At 38.2% G+C, this 19,167-nt stretch overlaps 1 protein-coding gene across 1 annotated transcript in view; it reads left to right on the top strand.

The window, feature by feature from the left end:
* MRPL13 (mitochondrial ribosomal protein L13) overlaps positions 1-19,167 on the top strand; it is a 36,282-nt gene that overhangs the window by 4,111 nt on the left and 13,004 nt on the right. Inside the window, exons 3-6 of the mRNA XM_032181218.1 lie at positions 2,511-2,604; positions 3,828-3,888; positions 13,012-13,098; positions 13,429-13,550. Of these exons, the coding sequence (XP_032037109.1) occupies positions 2,511-2,604; positions 3,828-3,888; positions 13,012-13,098; positions 13,429-13,550 (364 nt within the window). The remainder of the gene's footprint in view (positions 1-2,510; positions 2,605-3,827; positions 3,889-13,011; positions 13,099-13,428; positions 13,551-19,167) is intronic.

The following is a 19,167-nucleotide window of genomic DNA, read 5'->3' as shown; positions in this document are numbered from 1 at the left end:
CTTTCTTTTTACCTAAACTAACAAGAAATATTTTAGCATCTGTGAGATAAGAATTCCTTAGGCAGAATAAGATTGTGAGGCATTTTGGTTTTCTGGGTTGACAGACACCTTTCCGTAAAATCATTATTTATTTATTGTTTTGAAAAATATCTGGAACTGAAATTAAGCTGTGGGTAGGGAAAAGAAATAAATATGATGTTATGTACGTTTATTGTCTGTTTTAGGGATAATCTTTATTTATTCTCCAAAGCATTAGACTTTTTAGATGCTGTCAGACCATATGCCTTAAAAGGTGATACAAGTTTTGTTCGTGAGATTTGAATCTGGATTTTTTTGCTCTCTTCTGTACCTTCCCTTCCCTCTATTCTCTTTCCCTTACATCCTGTCTTTGCAAGCAGCTTCACAGTAAGGAACCAAAAATAGTGAGCTACATTTTTCAAAAATTGTGTAGTCTGGTTCTTTGTATTGAATCACGAGCAAGCATAGGCAAACCACTTGTGTTATTTGGGCAGGATTTTCTACACAAGCAGCTGTTCTCTGCATCCTCAGAGAAGACTAGGTTAGATGGAAACGCTCCGCAAGCCAGATCTGGCCCAGGTTTGCAATGTTAGCTTCAAATGGCTTGAAGCAGCAGCTCAAACTTGTCTTGTAATGAAAGAATTGGCAAGTAGGTTGTCAGTCTTGTGAGCTAACAGTTGATGGTGCCTTCAAACAGCATTTAGTCCATAACTGAAATGTAGGAGGAAAAATGCACTTATGTGAAGCCTGTGTTTTTATTGTGAGGTAGGAATTGCTGAGAAGTTACAAACATTCAGTGACACAGAATGGAATCCCTGAGCAAGTTAGCTTCATCTGAAGAGGTGATACATAAAATACATTTACATTGTATTTAACAAGTAGCATATGCTATAGTGTGAGAGAATACTATGGCCTTGGTTTTGTGCATTTCTGGAGAAAACTATAAAAGAGAAATTTTGGATATTACGTCATAACCTGAAGGAAGAGTTTTCTTGAGTAATCTTTTTCAAAAGTAGGATGCAATTTGTGTTTGTGCAGCTGGTAAGTATTTTTGCTGTCTTCCTATTGAGAGTGGGTGTCCCTGAGGTGATGGAAGCAACGCTGTTAAAAGACTAGTGGAGACTAATGTATTAATTTGAAATTCTGAATTCTATTCATCAGTTTGGTCTACTATAAAAGAACGGGTTGCAGTCATTATTTGGATAGGTTAGTTTTTAACTTGGCTGCTTAATGTTGTTTGCAATGGATTTATCGGTGTATAGAATTGTTAATTCAGTATTATTCAGGTGGAGAACTTTGGGCAAAAATTTCCATAGATGAACTTATTCTTTTCTTTTCCCAACAAAACAAAAACAAACAAAAAACAGCAATAACAACAACAACGGCAACAAAAAAGGCACAAAATCCAATATCAGCTTCCTGGCAAATGCATTTAGATACAGTGTTTTAGAACAGATCTGTCAGTCGAAGATGATAAATATCAGAGAAGATACTGAAATTGTGTTTGAGCTTCAGCTGTAGTTGAAAATAGAGCAGTAAAGGAACAGAAGATTAGAAAATGATAGAAAACTTTAACCAATCGAAGTTTCACACCTTATTTATTATATGCTCATGCGAAACATGAATATTCTATTCAGTTCCTTCTTTGTGTAGCTGCTTTGTAACCTACTAAGGAATGCTGTAATCAAAGGAGTTTTCAAATGCTTTTATTCTAATATTGTGATGCCTAAGAAGGTGAACTTTGGACTTCTTGAACTTTGCAGTTGATTCAGCGGGTGGTTGGTTATAGCTTGTACAGCTGATCACAATTACCTCTAAAATGAAAAACTCCATTTTTTCATATTTTCATTGTATTTTTTTAGACAGTAAGGGTTGTATAGTAAATAAGTAACTAATAAACTAGTAAATAAGATCAGTAAAGTAACTATTCCTGGCAAGGTATTGCTGACAGAACATAAGGCTTTGCAATTAAAAAAAAAAAAAATTACAACAAACAGTTGATATGGAAGTTGCTGTTACTACAGGAACCAGTAAATGCATCTGTCTGCTGTAACATTCACTTTTGCTTGACTGATGAGAATGTGTTGGGGGGGGGGGGGGGGGGGGGTTTGATTTTTTTTTTTTTTTTTTTCTGCAACAGAGTTGATTTTTATTTGAAATCTCTTTGCATCTTAGATACATTGAGCCCTAGGCTGTAGTTCTTTAGTAGAACTATTTTACTTACCCAAAGTGTTCAGTCCTCTGGTAAACATTGGCAGTGTTTTATAAGAAAACGAAAACATTTAGGATTGTTGTTTAGAGCTTACCTTTTTTTCCCTGAATATTTAAAACAAGTTCATATACAGCATGTGTTATGTTGACTAAAATAAAATACTTGCTCCTAGGCCAGGCAACTGGATCTTAGGTGAACATATATACACCCTTTGTAGCTGTTATTTTGGTTGATTATTCCTGGGTTCTCTTAATATTTTCTACTGCTTTCTACCTTGTAGGTGACTGTGGAGATCACGTTGTCATAATAAATACAAGACACATTGCTTTTTCTGGTAACAAATGGGAGCAAAAAGTATACTCTTCACATACTGGGTAAGGCACTTTGTAGTGATGAGCTGGTGGTAAATTTAATGTCATTTTCTTAAGAGTTGCAGTCTTTTTAGCATGTTGCTTCAAAAGGGAATTGCAACTTACGTGTTTGTTTTGTGGTTGCATCTGTTACAATGTTTAAAATTATGCAAGAGGTTTTTTTGAAGTGTATATTGTTAGGGAAATAATCTGATTTAGTCTGTTTTAGCCATGACAATGGAATAAACTAACAGATTGGGTAGACCACATTATTTTTTGTGGAGATTAAGCAAAGATCATGACTACTGTATCTATTAAGCAGTAGAAAGCTTTCCTATTTATATGTTTAAGATGTATACAGATGCCAACTACAATTACATTATCCTATTTAACACTTGATACCAAGATTGATACGTTCAAGGAACCAAAGAAAAAGGAATATGTGCTTCGTGTTGGATATCAGATTTTAATTTCTCCAAAATAACTGGAAAAACTGGTAAAAAATGAGATACTGAAGAGGTACCGATGTATACAATAGTGTGTAGGATATTATTTTGTCAGATACAGCTTCTTTATAGATGGAAGTATAATAAACAATTACAGCATGGATCAGTTCAGTCAAATAAGAACAGTCACTCCTATTTTATGCTGTGGCAACACTAGATAATTATTCCTAAAGTGTTAAAATGTATCCAGTAGGGAGATTATTAAATCAAGTTGAGAAAGCTAATTTTGCTGGTATTGATGTTTCAGTCCTTTGTCCTTTGAAGTTCCTTTTTTGAGTTGCTGAGAAGTTCTTGTCAGAGTTAATGGAAATCAAGTTTTTTTTTTTTTCTCCCATGCTCTTAATGACTTCTTTAAATTTTTCAATAAGAAAATGAAAGCAATTGTGCAATTAAAGAAATATTTAAATCTATACAGCTCCCTAAGTGGACAGTTCTAATGATGTTGGGTTTATTTTCATTTCAGTTAGGCTGATTCCTAATAATGTAATTAAATGAAAGGAATCTGTTTTACCTGACATCTGTTTGATTTCTTGCACCATTTAAAGTATATGCTTAAATGTAAATTAGTGCAACTACACCATTTCACTAAGACTAAGTAGGTCAGGTTGATGGTGGACTTGATGATCTTGAAGGTCTCTTCCAACCCAGATGATTCTGTGATGCTAAGATACTCTGATATTTGTGTTAACATCATGCTTGAGCATATAGCACTAAGCCTGTATGTTTCTTCTGTTTCTCTAGTTATCCTGGTGGTTTCAAACAGGTGACAGCAGCTCAGCTCCATTTGAAAGATCCAACTGCTGTAAGTGGTTTGTGTTTTTTCTTTTTCATTTGGAAAGTAGGTGTGTTTTCATTTAATTTGTTCCCCTACGCAGAATGGGTTACTCTTATCTGTGATTGTGAACATTTATAGAATGTGATTAAATGTGATTAAATCACTTAAATGTGATTGTGAACATTTTATTAATGGGGCTTGGCTTGTTGACTGTGTTCTTGGACACAGCATGTTTTGAGGGTCAGATTGTAGGTCGTGAATTTTTGTGTTTCATGCATGCTGTCCAAATGAGCAAATCAGGTTCATTTGCTTTGCCCATTTTTGACTGATTCACTTGCTTTTAGTTTCAAAGGTCTGACCTTTGTCGTTGTCAAAGTGACTCAGCTTAGACTTAGCTAAGCAGTGCTTCAGTTTAACAACCCTAGCAGATTAAGAGCCAGCAAGAGTAAGGGTAATATTAAAAATATTAAGGATAATATTAAAAAGTGTTAGAGAGTACACCTGCCTCCTTCTCCCGTTAGAATTCAACTGTAGGTTTTGTTAAATGGTTTATTTATTTATTGAGATCTTGTCTACAATGCTGTGTATTCATGGTCTATGAGAGGGTTTGAAGTGGTGACTACATTGAGCTTCAGCCTCTTTAGTAAATGTCTGTATTGGACCATTATTAATTCTGCTGAACAACAGTGTTGTTGTTACTAATTAAAAAAAAAAATAGTTTTTGAAGTTTTTACTTCAAATACTTTGCCTTGAGTCACCTTATATGTAAAATATTAAAATACTTCTTCCTTTTCCTAGTGAAATTGTCTGCTGCCAAATTATTGGATTTTGTCACTGATGTTTTTAATCTGTGATTCAGATAAATTTGTTGGGATAAATTCGTTTATCCCAAGACTTTAATTTAAAAAAAAAAGTCTGCTCTAAGAATTTATCTACTTTTTTTTTTTAATATATATTTTATTTATTTAAAACGAAATGGTGAAATAATTAAATCTTGCAGTTCAATAATACTTTCTACCTAGAATTTTTACAAAGTGCTTAAATGCTTTTAAGAAACGGCTCTAACACAGTTGTAATTCCTTTGGGTAGTTCCACGTCTGAAACGTTCTCCAACTTTTTCCATTTGAGCTTCAGACAAAAGCTATGCACTGGGAGGCAGTGTAACACAATTTGTTAGGGCCTGAGAATTAGATGTTCTATAAATTACCTACTGGCATTTGTTCTGAAATATCTCTTTTCTTGCCAGACTCCTAGATGAATTTCTGTGGAAACAGAGGAGGATTAAATGCATTGCCAATAACTAAAACATGTTGGACAGAGATTCGGCAAATGGTGATGTGGCTCAGGACTTGGTCTAATTTAGCAAGAGAAACTTTTTAAATAAAAAAGCAATTCTGGATAGCTCTCAGCAATTAACTCCTTAATTCTGTCAAAGTGCTTGAATGTCCCTATTAAAAAGTAGTGGGTAGTAATTTGGCAGGATATGTTCTATATATGCAGCGGTCACAGTTTTTGACTACCAAAGGTTTTTATGGCTAGAAACATTTGTTTACTGTTTTGGTGTGAAATCTACTGGGATAAAATAAAGATGAAAATTAGGATAGTGATTTATTAACATGTTTTATTTTGGGAATCACGGAATAGTTTGGAAATAGAAGGGAAAGACCTTAACGACCACCCAGTTCCAGCCCCCTGCCATGAGCAGGGACACCTCCCACCAGACCAGGTTGCCCAAAGCCCCATCCAGCCTGGCCTTAAACATCTCCAGGGATGGGGCATCCACAGCTTCTCTGGGCAGCCTGTGTTAGTGCCTCACCACCCTCTGAGTGAGGAATTTCTTCCTAACATCTAATCTAAATCTCCCCTCTTTTAGATTAAAGCCATTACTCCTTGTCCTATCACTGCACTCATTCCCTTTTAAAGACCTATCTATATAACTCAGTACTGAAAAATAATTACCATGCAGAAGGCCAATGTCTAGCTGAAGCATCATTTGGTTCTTCAAAATACCATGGAGACTTAGATAAACTACATTGTTTTCACTTTTTTGAATTAAAAAAACAAACTTTTTTTTTTAAATTGTGTTAGATTCAATTGCTGAGAGGCAGTAGAACTATATAGGTTGTAGGAAGTTGAATACATCTTTTTTTTGGAATTGGTCTTCATACTTTAAAGCATTGTTTTCATCCTGGAGGCTAGTACTTCTTTTCTGCCCTTGGTCCTGTTATCTCCTGCTAGCTCATCCTGATGGCTCTTCATTACAGGAGTCAACATTAATTTTGGAAAAAGTGCCGTTACAAAAATTAAGCCATTAAATTCTTGGAAGCAAATTAAAATGGCTGTAATGAATAATTTGATACAAAATGATGTAATTTATTTGCAGGGGGGACGAAAATCTCAAGTAAAGTTGTTGGAATATAGACATGTTTATGGCAGTATTGTTAAATAATCATCCTTGATCAATTCTTGTTTTTTCATAAGGAGGAAGACAAACATGATGATCATCTGATAATCTCACTTAATGTAGTTCGACCTCATTGCATTTATCTCATTAACTTTGGACCTTACTTTTTTTTCCCCTCATGCATGGTAGTTAGTGCTTGAGAAGGATTTCTACTGAATTTTGAACGTGTGTGTACATGTTGGTTTCTTAAATAGGATGGAGGGAACCTCTGGAGATCCCTAGTCCAACCTGCTGCACTATTGCCTTCCAGGTCAGGTAGGGCTGATGGGAGCTTACCTAGACTGGGCTTGGAAGCCTCCAAGGACAGCCTCTCTGAGCTGCCTTCTCCAATTGCTCAACTTTTAAGTTGAAAAGAATAAAGGAAAAAAAAAAAGAGGTCTGTGTAGTTGATGTTCCACTCAGTTCTGTGTGGATTGTGCCAATTTTTTTCAGCAATTTGGAAACTTTTGTTTTCATGGAAAGGTAGAAGTTACAATTCTTGCCAAAAAGATATCAAAAGCAAATATTCTAGCACATTTTTGCCTTTAACACCTTTGAATCCCTTTGGGAGGTGTGGGGAAGGGGATGTCTGTGAATTTCTATAAAAGTTCCACTGGTTTCAGTTGTCTGCTCTTTTGGAGAATACCAGAGAAGAGCCCTCCTCTCTTAGACTTGGCCAGGCTGCTCCAGGAAGTGTTTAATAAAGAAAAAACAGCTTCATGTTTCAGCATTTTCTTTCTCTCTCTTAGATACAGTGTCAATTCTGAGACAACCCGTAGACTAAGGTATTAAACTTGTTCTCTAGGTGCAGCAGAGCAGCTTGTGGCCATACAAAATAGTCCCTCTCTTCATCAGAGTAATACAATGTTAATACCTGTATGGTACTGCCAGTCCTTTAGGATACGTGGTAGGTACAGCATTCATTTCCATTGTAGACTGCTGAAATCTCGTCTGAAAGGTTTAGTGTTCCTCTTCCAAGGAGTCTCAAAAATAAAGGAAACAGTTAAACTCCTTTATTTGAGGCACGGGTGTCTGGAACGCATAGACGTTTTGTGTTTTCATTGTTGTTTTTAATAGAACTTGAAGCAGTTTTGTTTAGCTGGGAAAATGCTAATAGGTACAAGACCAACATTTTCAAAATTAGGCTTCAAAGTAGTTGTATGGGAAGCTAAGAGATCATGTGTACTTTTTTTTTTTTTTTTTTTTAACTGTCACAGATATGAGAGGGAACAAAATATTGGGGAAAAAATATCTGGAAAAATCATAAGATTTTTAGTTAAAATGCCTGCAGAATATGTTGACAGTTTTAATATGCAGAACCGGTTAATAGTCCAGTCAGGATAAAATTTCCAACCAATTTTTATTCTATTTCAAGTTTTAAAAATAATCAAAACTTGGCTTTATTTTTTTTTTCTTATTTAGTTGCGCCAGAAACTCCCTCAAAAAAGAAAGATCACGTTTGGCTAATACCAAATACTTAGTGAGAGGGCTGACCTCTGCAGCATTCAGAAGCTGTGTTGCCTCTGACAAAGAAATAATGAGCAATAATTACTCGGGAGGAGTGGCACCTGCTAAGGCAGATTATGAAGCCAGGGTCGCTCTGCAGATGCACGCTGTGAGGAAGCCTCCGGGGGTGTCAGGGTTTGGGTTTGTTCAGCTGCTGGCCCTGGTCTGAAGGGGCTTAAAACATTCCCATTCTCCTCTTGAGTGCTCTTTAGCAACCACTAACATGTATAGGCTTGCCGTTATATCTGCATAATAATGTTCTGAAGAAAAACTTGGACAGAAAATATGTTTAAATCTTGCTGCTGCTGTTTGAAAGCCTGTTTTCTTTCCATAGAGGAAAGTAAAACATCATGGATACAATGGTATGTACATACATAAAGCCTGTTACTGAAACACTGCGTAGTGCATTTTCTTGCACTAAATAAATATGTTTATTTTTTAATTAAGTAGAGCAAAACTTGCATATGCTTACTAATCCAGACTTTGAAGTTAGTCTGGCACAGAGGGGGGCTGTTGTATGGAAGCCAGTATCTTAAAACATCTAAGTAAGACTTACAGCTGGGTGGGTCTTTGACTTCAAAAATAAATACTTCCTTGTTTAAAAAAATAAATCTTAATCCATTTCTTACATGAATTTGTAAGGTATAGATATTAATTTAAAGAACAAATGAAACTTCTATGTTTTTAGGTGCTGCAGGTGGAAGACAGGATGACATGCAGTGGAAGTTCAGTTCACCTATGACCCAATTATTCCTATGGCAGTATTAAGGGCGATCACTTTTGCCATACTACTCGTGTGACTCTGTAGAAGTGGCTAGGTGAAGTTCTCCTTATTCTTCCTTATTCTTTTATAATACATGTAGTGAAAAAGAACAATATCCTTTACAGACCAGAAGACAAAGAACTGGTAGGAGGAAGATACAACGTCAAACTGTATCTCTAGAGAACTTCATACCTGAAATTGTTCTAGTGTTTTTTTTCACTAGTGCCTGTCAATAATCCCACTGTATCATTCTCTGGAGTGGCCTTGTCCTTTCCATGTTCTATATAGAGATGCTTCCTGGTGGTTATTGTACTTCAGTTGTCGGGGCAGATTTTATTCTAGAACTTTGGCCAATTATTTTGTACTTCTGAGGACCAGGAGCAGGCTAGCTCTATTGATTTCCTTCTTTAAAGCATGTTTTATCTGGCAAAGAATCTTCCCCAGAAGTTGGTCTCCACCAGGTATAGTCTGCGGTTTGCTTGGGAGCTAAAGCCTAACACAGACATTGAACGTTGGAGCCTCATTCAGTGTTTCAGATAAATGTGTTCTTTGATTTCTTCATACTCATGCAATGTTAAAGAGCATGGTAAAAAAGAGACTGAAAGTGCAAGTGCTTTACTGGAGGTGACACCACATTCTTTTCCTGCTATATTAGCCCTTTAAATTGGAAACAGTATTACGTGACGTTGTGGTGTGTGATTAAAAGCATGTCTGTGCTGTGTATATATATAAATTATCCAACTTAGGGAAAAAAAGTATTGTGATATTCAAGAAGACAATTTGAAGTACAACCAGTAGAAATTTTGTAATTCAAAAGAAGTTCGGGCAGACAGCATCCCAGTACTTTAAACCCCAAATCTTAAAGCTCTGGTGTTTGTTAAGGAGTTATACATCTGCTGGATGGTGGATAAAGATATTTGCCAACTGGCAGATGCCTTTACCTGATGGAGAATGCGTTGTGGCCTGTATGAGGGAATATTTAGGAAGACATGCTATATTGCACGTTACAAGTGCTGAAGATAAAGGAGTGGGGAGAGAAGGGAGCAGGAATCCACAAAGAACTGAATAAACTGCAAAACTTTACGCATTAGTTTTAAACTAACATCAAAGTTGTAGTGAGAACCGTGAGGAGGCCTCTTTGCCAATTTGAAGTTACGCTGAAATCAACTGGATTTTAAGGGTGGGATGTATAAAACCCCCACAGGCTCAGTTCGGGAAGGATGGCATCCCGTGGGAGGGACCCCATGGGGAGCAGGGGCAGAGAGGGACCGTGAGGGCGTCAGAGACTGACTGCAGCCCCCATTCCCCATTCCCCTGTGCTGCTTGGGGGGAGGAGGTGGAAGAGGGTGAATTTGGTGGAAGGTGTTTTTAGTTTGTTCTTAGTTTCTCACTGCTCTAGGCTGTTAGTAATAGGCAATAAGTTATTTAATCTCTCTGCACTGAACCTGTTTTGCCTGTGATGATAATAGTTGAGTGATCTCCCTGTCCTTCTCTCAACCCTGAGCCCTTTCCATCATATTTTCTTTCCCTTTCCCTTTGAGGAGGGGGAGTGAGAGGGTGGTTGTGGTTGAGCTCTGCTGCCCAGCTGGGTAAAACCACCACATTGTCCCTCTCTTGTTCTTTTCACTGATGTAACATACAAATGGCAATATTTTCAAGTGGCTCAGATGGTAAAGACTACCATAAAAAGATGAAATTAAAAAAAAAAAAAAAAAAAAAAAAAAAGGAAGCTCTTTGCAATGTCTAGTTAATAAGTTGTAAGTTTGTTTCCTCTGACAGTAATTAAGCTCAGTTAAATGTAAGTTGGGAAGTGGGAGAGACTATGGCAGGGAAGTCCAGTTTCCTGCTGGGTATCAGGCAGGCTGGTATCATCTGCTTAGCAGTGGAAAAAAAAGTGAAAACACTTCCATGTTAGCCTGTTGTCCCCTGAGGTTGTCAGTTCTGCAGTGACTACACATTAAAAATATTTCTTGGTTGTTTAACTTGGAAAAAAAAAAATCAGTCATTCTTTTCCAGAGTGACTTTTTAGTAGACACCTTGTTACAACTGGATTATTCTGTTTATAATGTTTCTTAACAGAAAGCCAATCGGATCAGATTTATCAAGCAGGTGTGTCTACAAGCAGAGTAGACCAGCAGCTCGTCTAGTTCAGTGACTTGTTCCAGCAGGTGTCTGTGCCACATGCTGCAAGGAAGATGAAAAATCTGGCACAAACATTGGTTGCTTGAAGAAGTTAAATATTTAATAACGTTCAATGAAGTATTTTGAAGTCTCTTTACTGGAGTGAAATCATGCACAGGGTCAAATGTGCAATATGTGAGTTGCAGATATGTGGAGATAGTTATTTAATGAACTAACACTGGTTCTGTCACAATCTCAAGTAATTTTTAGATAAAGAAAAAAATCCCTACTGTTAGGCAACATGTCATGAAGCTTCTGTACCCATTGTTTTAGACCTAATATATTTTGAATTTTGCTTTCTGATTTTTGTGTTTTTTTTTTTTTTTCTTTTTAGCCAAATAATTCTCATATAGCCAAATGAGAATTACTATGGCAAAAGGGCAGTTCAAAATGAGCTGTTGTTAATATCCATGTGTATTCTCGCAGCATTCCTCTGTCTCACCTCATATTTCAGTACGCAGTGAAGGTTTATTTTCTATCTTGCCTTTGTCTCAGCACATGATGTGTTGACAACAAACTGTGTTCTATCCTTAAAACATTAGCTTTCATCTTCTGTTTTTTAATAGTTGCTATTAGTTTTTATTAGAGAAGGTATCAACACTATAGATTACCCTGCCTGACCTGATGTATTGCTTCTGTTATCTCAGTTCATTCTGCTTGTCCACAGATCTGTGGTACTGGCAGCATAACATCCAAAAATCTTCATGATGTTGAGACCTCAGAGTTTGTCAAGGCATATAGTGTATGTTTGTGAGGATCTTAAGACAACATTCTTTTCTCTTAAGCTCTGTCCCCAACCTACAAATAGCAAAATGAAAACAATATTGGGGCCAAACTGAGTGTTCACTAATTTTGGAATCCAAAACAGGTGGAGTGGGTTTACTTCTGCTTGAAAAATTGTATGTTGGTCTACTCCTAAATGACGTGCTACCCTTCCTAAAGCCCCTTCTGTCTCCTACCTTTGCGTGCCTTGTTTTATGTACAAAAATGTTCCCCTTCTGGCTGGAGTCCTAAACACTGTGTTTCGTGTTTAAATTACAGCCATCTATATTGGAGTCCAAGAGAAATCATAAAGAATTATGTTACTTTTCTACAAGCATCATCTAGCGTAGATGCACAAATTCTGTTCTTTCCTGATGCTCAAAAGTGGGTTTGTTCATCTGGAACTAATAGCATGGGAATAAATTATACATATGTACAACGTGATCATGATGCTGCATCTTGTTATATCATCTCTTACAGAAACATCTAACACAGCAAATAACAGCGTTTAAACTAAATGCTGAGGCCACTTGGTAAATTTGTTAGAGCCTAATTCCTTTTTTTTTTTTTTTTTTTTTTTTTTTTTTTTCAGCAATGGTGTTGTGGTTTAGCCTGTCAGGCAGCTAAGCACCACAGAGCTGCTTGCTCCATCTCCCCTTCCCCACAGTGGGATAGGGGAGAGGGGGGGAAGTAAAGCTTGTGGATTGAGATGAAGACAAATTAATAGGACAGAAAAAGAAGGGAAAATAAGAATTATGATAAAGCAGTATACAAAGTAAGTGATGCACAATGCAGTTGCTCACCACCCACTGACTGATACCCAGTGAGACGATGGCACCCCACCAGTCCCCCCAGCTGTCACTGCTGAGCACGATGCCCTGTGCTGTGGGATGTCCCTTTGGGCATTTGGGGCCAGCTGTCCTGGCTGTGTCCCCTCCAGCTCCTGTGGCATCCCCAGCCCCTCGCTGGCAGGGCAGCACGAGGAGCTAGGAAGTCCTTGGCCCCAGGTGAGCACTGCTCTGCAACAACTGAAACAGCAGCGTGCTATAGCATTGTTCTCATCTTGAATCCAAAATACAGCACCATACCAGCTACTTGGAAGAAAATTAACTCAATCTCAGATAAAACCAGGACAGATTTTTATATAAATGTATAATCCAATACTAAAATAAGGAGTTAATAGAAGCCTCTTAATTCTTTTCAAGTTGCACGATTATGTGCAGTCACCCACAATGCAAAATACAGCTCTAATTTCGAAGCAGAAATTTTCAATGTGACTGTTAGAGTAAGAGTTTTTACAACTGAGAGTAAGTGTTCCTTCTTCCAAAACAGTAAGCCTGTAATGCTTTCTTAATGTAGTGCCAGAGTTTCTCAGCGTGGAAGAAGTTGACTGAAAAGAGGTTGAGAAACTAGCAGAATGGGCAACACAGCTTGCCTTTTTCATGTTATTTGTAGGTGGTCTGATTTTTTTTGTTACCATGTTCTCTTTCCTCAGATCGTCAAGCTAGCTGTTTATAGAATGCTTCCAAAAAACCTCCAGAGAAGAACTATGATGCAGAGGTTGCACCTGTTCCCAGAAGACGTAAGTAGTCACACAGTTACATTTTCATTCCTTTTTCCTTTGGAGGTAAAGAGGGATCATTATCAACAGCAAAACTTTATTCATAAGGTAAATTAAGAAAAATCAAGCCGCTTTTTATTTATGTATCTACAAATACTTGTATATGTTGATGCTCTTTTCTTTATGACACAAAACTGTGAGATCTAAGACACGCATGAGATAGTTTTATGTGTTTAGGCTTCATGTGACATGAAGAATGCAATGGGGTTGATAAATTTTGGTCTGGATTTGGGAAGGAGCAAGGTGTTTTCTAAACTATCAGGCAGCTAAGACTGTTCTTGCTCACCACAGGTTATCCCAGAACATATAGAGAAGAATCTTCTCCAAGAGATTCCTCAACCACGTGCGGTCCCCAGGAGGTTAGATGAATATACACCAGAAGAAATCGCTGCCTTTCCAAGGGTTTGGACTCCGTAAGTATCTTAGTATTTATTCAGTCCAAGCATCCGTTTTAAAAATCTGTGTTGGCTCTTACATTGAGTAACAAAAAAGGATTTTTTTTTTCTTCATGCCACGTTTTTTTCGTGGGAGGAAATCAGTCAAGCAAAGAATGTTCATACTGGGGGGCGGTGCCAATTTTTTCATATTTCTTGCCTTTTTTAAAATCTAAAAAAATTATTTTAAGTAAAGCTTTTCTGATCTTCATGAAAATATAGTTGAGTAAGTGCTTACTCAGTTATCCTACTTGAGTTGTCAACTGGTAGTCATAGCCAAAGGAAACACTGTGAGGGAGTGATTCATTTTAATTAAAAAAAAATCTATTAAAGAATTTTCAGATTTTCTCTAGAGGAAAGGAAAGAATTCTGCTGAACTAAACCTTGGAGAGTGGGTCTTTGGCAGGGATCATACCACATGTTTATTTTGATAAATAATTTATTTTCAGTGCACAAAACCAGTTCCACAGTAGTTGCGTGGCATATTGAGTATTTGTGGTTTGTTTTATACCACCGTATGAGTCAACCTGAAAATAATGAAAATAATGCATTATAGCTGGGACATTTTCTGCTTGGTACTAGTGTGATCTTTTTCTTGTGGTCATTCTGAGAGCCCTAATACTGGGCTTCCTTTAAATGTCAAAGCCAGAGAGTGGGAATGAAGCAAATGGACTAGAGTTGTCTTCCAAACAAGCAGGGCCGACTTGTGCTCTTCTGCTTGTTTTCAGCATGTAGAACTTGATAGGATTTTTGGTAAGGAAAGCTTAAACATCTGCCAACTGTTATATGGAAGACACCTAAAGTAAGTGTGGTCTGCAGGTCTCTAGGCATTCATTTGTGATAGTGTTTGCTTAATGTGGGTTGGCTTAAGTCTTTTAAGGAAGGACATTGACAGCTGAAGATGATTTTGGAAATTAGTTACATCTTGTGGTACTTTTCCTGGGTAATACTTTCAAAAATGTAATTAAAATAAACAAAAAAAACCATTGTAATTAGGCTCCTGGTTCCAGAAGATGCTGAAATAAAGCCTGTGCATCAGTTCAGACTGAGGCTCCTCGGTATTGCAGCCTCTGCTGTAATGGGATGAAGTCCAGTAATGCTTTAAGACCTCTTCTGGGTGGACATAGGTAGACTGATCTTGATTTTCTTTCCAATTATGTCAGCATGCACATTGCTGTATTGGTTTTATTACAACGACTGGATGCAGTTGAAAACACAGAGATCTATCTCATGGTTCCTGTGAGATCTCATTGGATTCACCCTGAAGAAATTCCAACTCTGCTCAAATGAGCAGAATTCTGCACTGCGTTAGAGTACAGCTGAGGAACTGCTCGCGCGGTGTGGTGTACTGTACTCTCATGGAACTGTCTTTAGTACTTAGGCTGACACAGATAATTACATGATAACTTAGCAGTGAATAAGAATTTGGCACTTAAATTGAACTAGCTAATTGGGAGTGTCCCTTCCATCAGAGAAAACACGCTACCAGAGCGTTGGAAATGCTTTTCTTTGTTCCCACACACTGCTGTAATCTGCATGAGTTCATCTTCTCAGCGCTGGGCCACCCTTATTGAGTTGATTTATAGCTGTATGTGGCTGAGAACCTGATGCCTTCTAGTTTAGTAATTCCTGTCAAATTAAGTCTCCTAATAATTTCATGTCAGCGTTGAGGAGGCTTCCCTCTCCCCCCATTTCTTTGCTCTGCAGTCTCATCCTGATCAGTTTTGGGGAAGTGCTCTCTGTAAAAGTCTTTTCCTCCATGCCAGTTACGGAGGTTGGGCAGTGCTGGTGCCACAGAAGCCCTCCAACTGCCTCAGGTTTGAAGTTTTTCAAGTGTGATCATAGTGCTGCTTCTGTGGGATGAATGGGTGACTTCAGTGGGTATTTGTGGTGAGAAGAACCAGGGAATAGGAGGACCTAGAGGGGAAACAAAGAGCTCTGGAACAAGAGTGTGTCAGAGCACTGGGTTCCCCTTCAGCCAGCTGCACTAGCTAGGGCCTGTTCAAAAGGCAAGAGGACATAGCTAACCCTGCTGCTGTTCCTTTGCCCTGTGTGGCTTTTGTGTTCCTCATACCTTCTTTTCTGCTCTAAGGAACTGCTAAGTCCAAGCAGAGAGATGAAGAATGGAAGTGGTTATCTCCCATCTCTCCACTAGCCTCAGGGTGCATCGGTGTTGCCACTGCTGCAATTCTGGCTTCTTGTCCTGGCCTGCAACCAGCCCATAATAGATGTCGGATACTGGTGTCAAACAGATGAGCTCAAATTTAACCTCCAGCTCACTTTGATATGGGGCAGAGTTTCCAATCTGGACTAATGAGAAAAACAATCATGTTTTTCTTCCTGACTGAGGGAATAGAAGTATCACGGTCATTCTGCAGCACTGACAGTGCAGTGGGATCCGACTCTCGTTGTGAAATAAGAGGATTGAGCAAATTTGGTGAAATAACTTTCTGATTTGGTAAGTAAAACACAGAAGTCTGTAAAGGGGGACTTACTGTGAATCATAGCAGTCACTGTTCTCTCGTTAAAGTGCCAGCTGGAGGATATTAGCATAGACAGCTTTACAGTGAAGGCACTAAAAGGAAGGCTGTATAAATACCCAGCTGTACGAAACTCTGCTCTGAACTTTGCCAGTGGGAGCCCATGGAAGAAGTCGTGTGCGCTTTATTCCTTTCAAAGACTGTAGAAGCAACAAAGATAGAAGTATTTACATGCTTGTTTGTTTTTAATGGTGTCAGCTTTTTAGAGGAATATAGCAAAGAGAATGTGTTTTTTTTTTAAAATGAGTCAAAAAATGGACAAGTTACTGTAGGCAGCTTTGTACAAGAAACAAAAGAGAAGTTAAGATGGAATAAGGCTGTATAAATGGGATAATCTGCAGTTTGTGGTGTACTGAAGAACAACATCAAAATTGTTTCAGAAGGGTTTTAAAAGGGAACATTGGTTTGTTTGGTTTTTGTTTTTGTTTTTTAAACAGCTGTTCTCAAACACTGACAGGACTTAAAACCCAAACGTTGCACTAACACATCTGTATCTTGGATTGCAAAACTGACTTTATCTTCAGGTTCTGAGTGATTTTATTATTTCCCAGATGACCGGCTGCCCAGAGAGAATGGGGAATCTCCAGCCTTGGAGATGCTCACAACTTGGCTGTGCAGCTTCTGAGCAACCTGATATGATGCTGAAGTTAGTCCTGATTTGAGGGGGGGACTTGTGGTCCCTTCCGATGCAAGTTGTTATATGGTTCTCTATCTTTTATGAATTATACAGACACACATAGTAGAGTAATATTTTAATAATCTGTGTTTAAAAAACCCAAAGTATGGATTAACAGGAGTGTTAGGCCTATTCAGCTTTTCATTTGTTACTCTCTAACAGAGTCTTACAAGTACGGGTGTGAGCACAAAGCACAAAGATGAACAAATAGCCTTCCCTTGTTCTCTGTGTCCTGTACTTGAACTGCATTTGGGATATGTAGGGGCTGTACATTTACTGCTGTGTGCTTCGGTCTGTGAGCTTCTGCAGAGCTCACTGGTAGCTTCCAATCAGTGAGAGCAGAACTTACGATTAACCAGAATATCTAGGGTTCATAAAAACTGTACTTTTTTTTTTCAGATGGTTTTAATAAGTCTCTCTGCCTTAAGTGATTTTTGTTTCTATCCTTCATGAAGTTCTGACCCAGCCACTGGCCACTGTTTGACAAAAGACAGAGGTTCAAGAGAATGAAAAGTGATTAAAAAATAAGGAGAGGGAGATTCTTTGTGTCATGCCTTCTTTTTTTTTTTCCTAGAAGAAAAAGATTTAGTTGATACTATCCCTTTAAAAATAGCTGTATCCTTCAGTGGAAAAGACCAAATTAAAACCATAGCTAGATAAAAAGTATTTAGGGACATAAAGGAAAGTACAATTATGACAAGAAAACTAATGTTTAACGTTTTGTGTTAAAACTTATTCCCCAAAAATGTACCTTACTGAATATAAAAGTCATAAGACAGATAATGGGAAACAAATACAAATTCAGTGCATGGGAAGAAGTTGCTAGCATTAGGAAGAAAGAAGCCTTTTTCTATTTAATCTGAAGTGGTACGTAAATAATTTTCGTTCTGAGTGTGAGGAGAACATGCTCAGTGTTACTCACGGTTTCAATCGACTTTCTACCTGCGTTTTGATTAAAATGTCTTGCTACGGATGGTTTTTAAAGGGTATTTTTCTGTAATTGGAGACTGATGCTGTAGACAAATATACAATATCCAAGTTGAGCCATGGAGCAATGGTTTTTAAGGAAAGCAGAGGTCTCAGTGTGGAAACTTAGCCAACAGTTTGTGTTTTTCGGAGGGGACAGTCTTCCCATCGCTCCTCCTTCCAGTGCCACACAGTTCATGATGGGACAGCAGGCTGGCTTCTGCTCTGTGAAAACAGGGAATTTCTGAATATTTCCAGTGAGAGGGATTTTATTTGAGCATTCTTTCCTTTTAGCCTTAACCTGAACCAGTCGGCTTCCCAAATGGTGCAGAGCTGCCCTCTTAGATCTTTGATGGAGAGAGGTCTGAAATAACAGTGGTGAAAAACCTTGTAGGTGCGGGGAAGTGAAACTGTGTCTTTCCAGGCAGATTTAAAGGGGAGAAAGATCAAAAAACAGTTCCTTTGACCAAGTCTGAGTTTTTTTTCCACAGGTTCTTACCGTGAATGAACCATTATTGCAAGGGTGTTTGAGGTTTCAGATCAGATGGTTTTTAATGGGCTTCAAACAGAAACCATCACAAAATTCACCAATCGTGTATGACTAAACAAACAGTTACGTTTCATACCTGTCTTCTAAAGGCAGGAATATATCAGATTTATGTGTAAATTTTCCCGTTAAATGCCATCTAAAAATTGTTTAGCTGACTGCGTAGATATGTTTTCAGACAGTAAACTTCTAAAGGCAGGAAATTTAGTTTTGAAGAAGCCTTTTAAAATCACTCGGACAAAAATGTTACCAAATACATAGAAGACCTCTGTGTTGTTCTAGCTAGATGGATACACTCCTAAGAGTTTCCCTTGAGGAAGCAGAGCATGCTGACTTCCAGGAGAGCTCTCAGGCTGTTGCTGGTGTGCATAGTGAGTGCCTGTTCTCCTGCCAGGCTTTATAGGAGCTCTCCGTGGACCTCGCTCCGGGCCAGACAGCCTCTCACTTGTCTTTCTGGAAAAGAAGTCCTTGCAGGCTTTTGACATTTTTAAAACTTGAGGTATTGTAAACTCTGAAACTTGGTTTAAGAAAACCAAACACCTTCTTAATGTTTATGTTTGAGTAACTTGCCTGATTCCTGGCCCCCTTCTAGGTAGGGGGTTGCAGAGCCTGATGTGAAGCCATAAATTCGTTTCAGCAGAGCAGTGTGGGCTGGGCACAGTCCCAGTTCTGACACTGTCACCCATATGCTGATCCGTGTGGCATGGCACACAGGTTCCTGTTCATTCATTAGCAGCACTCCGTGCCTTTGGAAACAGAAAAATGCCATGTTCTGGGGAAGAAATGTTTCTAGATGATGAAACACGAGCATGTTGGGACACCTAGGAATGGTGGATGTCTCTGAGAACCCTGTTACATGTTCTGTGC

This window comes from Aythya fuligula, chromosome 2 (assembly GCF_009819795.1).
Source record: "Aythya fuligula isolate bAytFul2 chromosome 2, bAytFul2.pri, whole genome shotgun sequence".
In the NCBI taxonomy this organism is placed as follows: Eukaryota; Metazoa; Chordata; class Aves; order Anseriformes; family Anatidae; genus Aythya; species Aythya fuligula.
This window is presented reverse-complemented; position numbering and strand designations above follow the sequence as displayed.